Source organism: Dreissena polymorpha, chromosome 5 (assembly GCF_020536995.1).
Source record: "Dreissena polymorpha isolate Duluth1 chromosome 5, UMN_Dpol_1.0, whole genome shotgun sequence".
NCBI classification, from domain to species: Eukaryota; Metazoa; Mollusca; class Bivalvia; order Myida; family Dreissenidae; genus Dreissena; species Dreissena polymorpha.
In genome coordinates, this window is record NC_068359.1 from 60,732,303 (window position 1) to 60,743,014 (window position 10,712).

The 10,712-nt window shown below is 32.4% G+C and overlaps 1 protein-coding gene across 1 annotated transcript; it reads left to right on the forward strand.

Annotated features, from left to right (window-relative positions):
- The first annotated feature begins 290 nt into the window (after positions 1 to 290).
- Positions 291 to 9,169, forward strand: LOC127831270 (uncharacterized). Its single transcript, XM_052356250.1, has 6 exons — positions 291 to 693; positions 2,860 to 3,189; positions 8,224 to 8,325; positions 8,494 to 8,586; positions 8,786 to 8,863; positions 9,063 to 9,169. Exons 1-6 carry the CDS (start codon positions 345 to 347, stop codon positions 9,167 to 9,169), a joined length of 1,059 nt encoding a protein of 352 aa, XP_052212210.1. The 5' UTR covers positions 291 to 344.
- Positions 9,170 to 10,712: the final 1,543 nt, after the last annotated feature.

The window sequence follows — 10,712 nt, forward strand, 5'->3', positions numbered from 1 at the left end:
GCAGTATTAGTAGTAGTAATACTAGTAGTAGTAGTAGTAGTAGAAGTAGTAGTAGTAGTAGTAGTAGTAGTAGAAGTTGTAGTAGTAGTAGTAGAAGTAGTAGTAGTAGTAGTAGTAGTAGTAGTAGTAGTAGAAGTAGTAGTCGTAGCCGTCGTAGTCGTAGTAGTCGTAGTCGTCGTAGAAGTAGTAGTAGTAGCAGTAGTAGAAGTAGTAGTAGTAGTAGTAGTAGTAGTAGGTCAGTAGCAGTAGCAGTAGCAGTGGTAGTAGTAGTAGTAGTAGTAGTAGTAGTAGTAGTAGTAGTAGTAGTAGTAGTAGTAGTAGTAGTAGTAGTAGTAGCAGTAACAATGTTATTTTTATTTAAAGTTTTGGGTCAACACCTACTGCTGACGTCTAATGTGCCTGTGGTAGAAGAAAACAACCCACTGACATTTACCTGTGTCCTGCCTTCTAAAGGGGCAAATACGGGATGGATTGTGAATGGTGTTAGGACAGAAACGGCGCTACTGGATGACGGGAGATGCATACAGCCATCTGTACCACCACAGGGGTTTATCTACACGTGCGTCAGTTCAACTGTCTTCACTTTGACCATCCTTCAGGTGAAACGTGAACAGAATGGAGAACAGTGGACGTGCGATTCATGGATAAACGGCGGAACTTTATATAGCAACAACGTTACCCTAAAGGTTCACGGTAAACATTTAAATTTGTATTCTAGATTGCATGTAAGTGTTATATAATAGAATTATGCTATTAATTGTCTTGAAAAAAAATCTGTTAATTTTTTGTTTAATGTGTACTTTAACAACTTCTATTACTCAACCTACTGCTGCTGCTACCCTCATAACTGCTGCAAATGATACTTCTGCTAATTAAGCTCGTGGCACATCACAAATAAAATCATACTGAAATAAAAAAGAAAATTGAATCAATTTGATAAAAGTAATATTTGTATTTAAGATATTTAGTATAATATTTTCTATCAATCTTAAACGTGGATGTAATTTCTAGGTTAGTGTTATGATCAAATGAAACAGTTTTCTTTCCTATGACCTCTAAAAAATTTACAACTTAATTAACTACTGTTTATAAAATCGGTTGTGTGCGCATTGCAAACGGCTTGAACTTTATATAAATAAATACAATAAGTAATGGCCTTAATGTGATCTATCAATGGTAGATTAATAGCAAAGAACATCAGACACATTAACGATATAATTAATAACACAAATGAAAACGATATTCCGGGTCTGCTTTGCTAATGGTTTTTGACAATGCATTTGACTTTTTGCCATGGGCATTCGTTAATCGGACTCTTGCTTTAAAGTGATATTATGGGCCTTTTTCACTGTTGAATTGAGCTGGAAAGAATTAACAGTACAAAAGAGTAAGTTAAAATGTGGTTACTGACCAATTATCTGCAACTCATCTTGCTACCAGTTGTTTATAAAAATATATTTTATATTATATATTTTACGTGACCCACCCAGTCCCATAAGCCGAAATGATCCGTAAATCAAAATGGTGTTTTTGTGTCGTATAAACGAATCTGCACTTAAACTAAATTTAGGTTCACATTGTACATGCGTGATCAGTTGTCAAACGCAAGTACGGTTGATATTCAAATGCATTATTTTTCCCTTTCCGGTATATTGTTTTAGTATGTTGATGCTGCACTAACACATATAAGTGTATATGAAGTGAAAACACCAAAAATAAACAACGGATGCGAAAATTCTTTTCAGCTCAATTCAACACTGAAAAATGCCCATAATATCACTTTAATATATTTTTATATTTTATATAAATTCATTAATATTTGACAAAATCGTATATACTCGCTTTAAAATGAAAGCTTAAGTAAAACAATGGTCTAGAAGGTCTTGAACACCGATAGAAAGAAGTCAAGTTAATAAAGCTTGAGCATTACTTGTGTTTAATCATCTCTGTATTCCCTTGCCAAATCCACCACATAATTTGTAAGCAGAGATCAATAAACTATGTTTTTATTTTGTGTGGAATGGTAAGCCACGAATTAGCAATACTATGTTACAGGGGCAGTCAACCAGATTGACGAAAAAAGAAAAGTTCTAAAATACCATCATTAAATGCTTTATATTGATAAATTTAAACATTGAATCTAAAAATCTCTAGTAAAAAATCAAAAATAAAATGAAAAAGGAAAAAAAGTAACCCTGATCAAGGCTCGAACCACTGACCCCTGGGGTCCTGGAGTAAAGAGAGTAAAAAGTCTCCCATTTGCCTTACTCGGCCATCCATGCTCATACAATCAGCGTTGTATTTTATACTTTATATAGCAATCCTCGTAGTTTCACAAAATATAACGACAACAACAGAACTCTCCGAATTACTTGGTAAACATTCTCAGTAAAATTGTATTACCGAATACAGTATGCTTCCAGATGACACATAACTGTTTACTACAGTACACACTGTGATTTATTATTATTATTATTAGTAGTAGTAGTAGTAGTAGTAGTAGTAGTAGTAGTAGAAGTAGTAGTAGTAGTAGTAGTAGTAGTAGTTGTAGTAGTAGTAGTAGTAGTAGTAGTAGTAGTAGTAGTAGTAGTAGTAGTAGAAGCAGCAGCAGCAGCAGCAGCAGTATTAGTAGTAGTAGTAGTAGTAGTAGTAGTAGTAGTAGTAGTAGTAGTAGTAGTAGTAGTAGTAGTAGTAGTAGTAGTAGAAGTAGTAGTATAAGTAGTAGAAGTAGTAGTAGTAGTAGTAGGTCAGTAGCAGTAGCAGTAGCAGTAGTAGTAGTAGTAGTAGTAGTAGTAGTAGTAGTAGTAGTAGTAGTAGTAGTAGTAGTAGTAGTAGTAACAATGTCATTTTTATTTAAAGTTTTGGGTCAACGCCTACTGCTGACGTCTAATGTGCCTGTGGTAGTAGAAAACAACCCACTGACATTTACCTGTGTCCTGCCTTCTAAAGGGGCAAACACGGGATGGATTGTGAATGGTGTTAGGACAGAAACGGCGCTACTGGATGACGGGAGATGCATACAGCCATCTGCACCACCACAGGGGTTTATCTACGCGTGCGTCAGTTCAACTGTCTTCACTTTGACCATCCTTCAGGTTAAACGTGAACAGAATGGAGATCAGTGGACGTGCGATTCATGGACAAACGGCGGAACTTTATATAGCAACAACGTTACCCTAAAGGTTCAAGGTAAACATTTAAATTTGTATTCTAGATTGCATGTAAGTGCTATATAATAGAATTATGCTATTTATTGTTTTGAAAAAAATTCTGTTAATTTTTTGTTTAATGTGTACTTCAACAACTTCTATTACTCAACCTACTGCTGCTGCTACCCTCATAACTGCTGCAAATGATACTTCTGCTAATTAAGCTCGTGGCACATTACAAATAAAATCATACAGAAAATTAAAACGAAACGTTAAAGTGATATTATGAGCATCTAACAATTTATAGGTGTCTTTCGCAACCGTTGTTTATTTTTGGTGTTTTCACTTCATATACACTTATATTTGTTATTGCAGCATCAACATACTAAAACATTATCCCGGAAAGAGATTTATAATGCATTTGAATATCAACCGTACCTGCGTTTGACAACTGATCACGCATGTACAATGTGAACCTAAATTGTATTACCGAATACAGTATACTTCCAGATGACACATAACTGTTTACTACAAAAATATAGTATATGCCTATTACAAGAAAGTCACTTGACACCTACTTTATCACAAACATTGAAAGATGAATGGGACGGAGATATCTATCTTAGTGGACAACATACTAATAAACAAGGCATTGCCTTTCTGATAAAAAATAATATAGGGATCACAGTTGATAATTTTAACGAAATAATAATTGGCAGACAAGCAAGTATAGATATCAAAATACATGTAACACAATTAACATTAATCAACGTTTACGGCCCTAACATAGATGATTCCACATTTTACGAAACATTACAATCCTTTATAAATAATAACCAAGATAAAAACATTATAGTCGGTGGTGATTTCAATACTGTTCTTAACCCATTATTAGATAAAAAGAAGGGAAACCTTTATACTCATCCTAAAAATAGGAACATTTTAAATAACATAATTGAAAACTAAAAATATGATAGACATCTGGCGTACAATATTTCCAAACGAAAGCAAATTCTCCTGGCACTCAAACACAAAACCAACAATATTTAGTAGATTAGACTATTTTTTAATATCTGAGTCGCTTTGCAACATTATTGACACATGTAACATAAAACCAGGATTTATGACTGACCACTCTCTAGTTGAACTTAAACTGCACAATATACAACCTGAAAGAGGCCCAGGATACTTTAAAATTAACAACAGCATCTTATTAGATGCACAATATCAAACACAAATAAAACAGGAAATATTAAATACAGTTAAATAAAATAAAGATGCAAACCCAAACACCTTATGGGAAGTAATTAAAGGAAATATACGTAATGCAACAATTAGATACACATCATTTAAACAAAAAAGAAACACACAAACTTGAAACTGAAACCATCAAAACCATTGAAACCCTTGAAAAACAATTGCATCAAACAAACACAAATGATACCACCGACATTGAAAACGAAATAACATTAAAAAAACAAATATTAGATGGAATTTATCATACACATCTCAATGGAATAATACTAAGAGCGCGTGCACAGCATGTTGAACACAATGAAAAAAAATACAAAATACTTCGCAAACATTGAAAAACGTAGAAGTGAACAAAAAACTGTACACAAATTAGTAGTCAATGGCAAAGATATAACAAACAGAACACAAATACTAGAAGAACAACGTTTATTTTTCGAAACCCTCTATAAACGAAAAAATGTTGAAAATAACACCCTTTTTAAAAATACACACCACGCTTTAAATCAAGAAGAAAAACTATTGTGTGACGGATTACTAAATGAATATGAATGTGGATTAGCACTAAAAGAAATGCAAAATAACAAAAGTCCAGGATCTGATGGCATCACCATTGAGTTTTATAAAATATTTTGGAATGATATCAAAACACATTTAATTAAATCACTAAACTATTCATATAATAATGGAAACCTAACTACGCTTCAAAAACAAGGTATAATATCACTCATTCCAAAACCCGGAAAAAACTTAGAATCCTTATCGAACTGGCGCCCAATTAGTTTACTAAACAATGATTATAAAAATTGCAACTAAAACTATAGCAAACAGAATTAAAAAAATATTACCATCAATCATTTCACAATCTCAATCAGGTTTCATAAAAGGACGTTACATTGGTGAAAACGTTCGTCTTATCCAAGAATGCATAAACTATTTCAACAATTCAAATAATCCTGGTCTAATATTCTTTGCAGACTTCGAAAAGGCATTCGATTCGCTTGATCATTCATTTATGTTCTCTTGGTTAGAAAATATGAATTTTGGTGAAAGTCTCATTCAATGGGTCAAACTATTCTATACCGATATTAACAGTTTAATCATTAACAATGGCTTCTTTTCAAAAAGTTTTAACATCGAACGAGGGGTTCGACAAGGATGTCCACTCTCATCATCGCTATTTATTATTTGCATCGAGTATCTATCACATCACATCCAATCAAATAAACACATAAAAGGCATATCACTAGAACCTGACGACGAAATCAAACAGTCCCTATTTGCTGACGATGCAACTTATTTTTTAAACGACAATTACGATTCTTTCCATAACCTAATAGAATCGCTAACCCTTTACGGAATGACATCGGGTCTTAAACTAAACAAAAGTAAATGTACTATGCTACGAGTAGGTAAATTAAAACAAAGTTATGTCCAATATAAAAAAGAAATGAAATTTCATTGGACATCCGATGAAGCCACAACGTTAGGAATTACTTTCACAAATAATGAAAAGGATACAGTTCTTAAAAACATACTACCTAAATTACAGAATTTTAAAAACTGCTTAAAATCATGGCATCACCGTAAACTTACACTAATCGGAAAAAACACAGTATTAAAAACGTTTGCACTCCCGAAATTAATTTATGTATTAACAGTCTTCCCAAATACACGAAATAATGTTATTAACGATATAAAATCAGCAATATTTAATTTCATATGGGACGGTAAACCTGATAAAATAAAACGAACTCAGTTAATTCAATCTGTAGAAAATGGAGGTATCCAATTAACGAACATTGACTCATTCTTGAATGCAATCAAATGCAGCTGGGTTAAAAGATACCTAGATAATACCAATACGAGTAAATGGAAATTATTCTACCAGAAAATCCTAAAAAAATATGGTGACTCTTTACTCTTTGAATGTAACATCAACAATACTATCCTACACGAAATTGCAAACGAAAACATATTTCTGTCTGATGTTCTATCAGCATGGAGTGATGTCACTATAACCTAGAAACCCAAACCAGCAGCAAAACTATTTTATGGAACAATAAAGACATAACTTCAAACAATAAGACGTTTTTCTATAAAGATTGGTTTGAACTAAGCATTAAATATGTCGACCAATTATATGACTACAGAATTAAGGATTTCTACTCTTTTGATGATATATGCTACATATACGGAATACCTTCAAATAATTTTCTGAAGTACTACACACTTATCAAAAGCATACCCATACATATTAAATCTGAAATCAATACAAATAATACACCATGTACTCAACAACATTCGTAGAAAACATACTTGGAAAAAAAAAAAAACGAACAAAATATTTTACACATTACAAATTAGAAACCCTACAGAAAACTCCAAAACCCAAAATAAATGGCAAGTTCTTTTCGAAGAACATGAACTTAATTGGAAACACATATTTACCATGCCATATAAAGCAACTCTTGAAAGCATACTGAGAAATTTTCAATATAAATACATACATAGAATTATAGCTACAAATAAATATCTCTTTAAATGCAAATTATCTAACTCAAATCTGTGTGACTTCTGCAGTGAAAACATCGAAACTATAGAACATCTTTTTTGGGAGTGCAAACACATTCAGCCTATTTGGAATCAACTAGTATCTTTTCTTGAACAACAGCAACTAAATGTAAAACTATCTTTCTTAAATGTAAGCTTCGGAATTTACTCATTGAAATCAAAGACTGTAATAATATTGTGAATTTTATTCTTATAATGATGAAATATTTTATCTATAACATGAAGTACAAAAAACAAGTACCAAATTTTAATTGTTTTATCCATAGTCTTAAACTAAAAATCCAGATTGACAAAGAAATAGCCCTCAGTAATAATACATTACAAATCTTTGAACAAAAATGGAATCGGATTAAATTCTCATAATGTTTGTCCACTTATATACATTTGACTCTTATTTTAGTTTATCTTTCTAAAATATTTTTGTCTATTTTTTTCAATCTTATAAGATCATTGTGAATCTACAACAAAACACACAAATCCAGTATGCTTTCTTCCGACTTTATACAACTCATCATTTTTCATAACTATTCTTCTGTTGTTCTTTTCTTTTCTCTTAAAAAAAAAGATATATTAGCATATCTTGTATAACATGTCTGAACTTTATTGCTTTGTACAATCACTATGTTGTATGATCATATACATGTATACATTGTATGTATTATATTGAATAAAAAAAACAACAACAAAAAACTGTTTACTACAGTACACACAGTGATTTATAAGTGTTTAGTTGTACATGAAGATCCGTGTTTAACAGGTTTAGAAAAAAACAAAGTTTAAAAACGATTGTTAAAGGACTGATTTTAAGTGATTGGATGGACACGTCTCAGTTGGTGTATAGAGACAGTTAATTTGATTGTTTACGTGATTCGCATGTTATCAACCATTTGTTGCCGGGATCATATGAATATTACTTAAGGAATTTATTTGTATTGGCTAGCAAGTATCCAGACAATGACATTGGGTTGCTCAACGAACACGTTTAGTCTGAGTCTACAAAACGCGAGTGCGAATGTAATCCTATATATGCATACAATTTAATAAAAGCGTAGTTCTATAATTAGAAATACAACGCCGCCAGTAACGATCAATTATTTAAACATGCAAAAGTGTGTGGTTATATTGGTATTACGCATGTCTTTATTGTGTGATGGAGTACCGTTGATCGGACCCATTAACAGTGACCAAGCCTCCGACCCCGCTGTTATAAAGGACTCGCATTCGAAACTTACTTCTTTGTTTAATATAGATCACAATGTTTCTGAGCGGACAGGCGATGTAGACACCGGATCGTTAATGCCTGAAAAATCAAATACGCAAATAATTACCTATGCCGAAAATCATACATTGCGTAAGTTTATGTATAGATTTGCTTTATTTACGCATTAACAGATGAGTACAATAACACTTATAACAGTAATTGGTTTCATTTTAGATGGTTTCGTCGTTTATACAATTAAACATACGATGCACATACTTGTTTATACTAAAATTACCACACCTTATTTGTTTAATATAGCTAACAACGTCTCTCAGTGGACAATTGATGCAGGCATCAGATCGTTAATGTATACAACACAACAAACGACAAATTCACAAAATCATACATCTCGTAAGTTTGTTTATGTAAATAATACTTTCTACATTATAACAGTTGTACAATAACACTGATAACATGTATGAATTTCATTATCATGATAGTTAGTTTCGTCGAATTTTTAAATTAAATACACGATGTGTATCCTGTATATTAACCAACACCGCTGTTATAAAGGACTCGCATTCGATGCTAACTTCTTTGTTTAATGTAGCTTACAAAGTCTCTGAGGGGACAGGCGATGCAGACATCGTATCGTTAATGACTTCCAATGCCGAAAATCATACATTGTGTAAGTTTATTTATAGATATGCTTTCTTTACACATAAAAGCATGTGTACAATAACACTTATAACAGTTATTGGTTTCATTTTCATGTTAGATGTTTTCGTCCTTTATCAAATTTAACATACGATGCGTATCCTGTATATTAACCAACCCCGCTGAAATGAAGGACTCGCATCCGATGCTAACTTCTTTGCTTAATGTAGCTTACAATGTGTCTGGGTGGACAGACTATGCAGACCTTGGATCGTTGATGCCTGAAACAACAACTACAAAACCAATTACAAATTCACCAAAAAAAAAAATCGCGTAAGTTTTTGTTGTTATTGCTATGCTTTCTTTTACATTAGAATATTTGTACAATAACTCTTATGACATTTATAGAGTTTCTTTTAAGTGTAGTTTGTTTTGATCGTGTATAAAATTAAACATACGATGTATATGGGTTTTTTTGCAGTATGTACACCATTTGCAAGTTGATAAACAGCAAATAAGGTGTCCAGTTTTACAGGTTCTAAATATGATCTTAGGATTTTAGAATGATAATGCAATTATAAACTGAAAAAATATTCAAAATCACATGTTGTAAACAATATAGTAGAATGACACACAACACACAACTTATGCGGTAAACCTAGTTAACATCTAAGCGGTATGTCTGGTTAAAAAACGTTATTGTGATGTGCTTAAAAAGGACAAATCTAACAAAACTTTGAGTGAAACAAGAGAGGAGCCGAAATTTGGTAAATGCTACAATCGGTTTGTTTTTGTATTTAATAAAATAACTTGTTCTTAGCCAAATGTGAAAAACTGATTTAATATGACATACACACTGAGAAGAACACACATAATACAATTTATGTAATTCAATCCAAGGATTGAATACAGATCACCACTAAATAATAGATCTTTTATAATCTGGTTTAAATGAAAACTGACATTTGCTTTAACAATATTTCTCATTAATAAAAATTAGCCCCAACAATTATCAAAGTGTGCAATTATTTTATACATTACAACTTCAGCAAATTAAACACATATGTTTTTTGCTAAAACTTCATTGATATTTGCTCCAACACAACATAAGTTTTTTATGCTTTTCTTGTAGCTCTAGAATCTCTTGACCTCCCTGACATTCTGTGTGGATTGTGCAGACAACAGGAGGACAAGGAATGTATGAACAAAATTTGCTTTAATACTGCCCTTCACAACGGGGCTTAAATATTGAAGTACAAGTACAAAGTCTTCTGTCAGAACAGCGGGCTTAACTATTGAAGTCGAAGTACAAAGTCTTCTGTCAGAACAGCGAGACTTTAACATTGAAGTACAAGTACAAAGTCTTCGGTCAGAGCAGCAAGGCTAAAATATTTAAGTACAAGTACCAAAGTCTTCTGTCAGAACAGCGAGACTTTAACATTGAAGTACCAGTACAAAGTCTTCGGTCAGAACAGCAAGGCTAAAATATTAAAGTACAAGTACAAAGTATTCTGTCAGAACAGCGAGGCTTAAATATTGAATAACAAGTACAAAAGTCTTCTGTCAGAACAGCGAGGACTACAGTCTACGTATGATAGGCACTCTATTGCAATTCTCGACCAAACTCTTACGACAAGCACAGAAATACCAACAATCCGACAAAGAAGAAATGCGGATCTACAAACCTTTGGAAAGAACTTTAAATCGGGATTAACAAATAGTAAACTATCTGAAACGAAATTTTAGCAAACTAAATGTGGCATGTATTTAAAAACGTTACACAAATAAATGATATTTATGTTTAATCATATTATATCCCTTATTTAGTAGGCGGAGGTGTAACTGCCGGGGGAAAGCGATCTTGTACAAAATAAATATTT

Coding starts and splice junctions, on each gene's coding strand:
- LOC127831270 (XM_052356250.1), top strand. CDS start 345: ATGTTATTTTTATTTAAAGTTTTGGGTCAACACCTACTGCTGACGTCT. Junction 8,326..8,493: donor TGCCGAAAATCATACATTGC/GTAAGTTTATGT, acceptor TGTTTAATATAG/CTAACAACGTCTCTCAGTGG. Junction 8,864..9,062: donor TGCCGAAAATCATACATTGT/GTAAGTTTATTT, acceptor TGCTTAATGTAG/CTTACAATGTGTCTGGGTGG.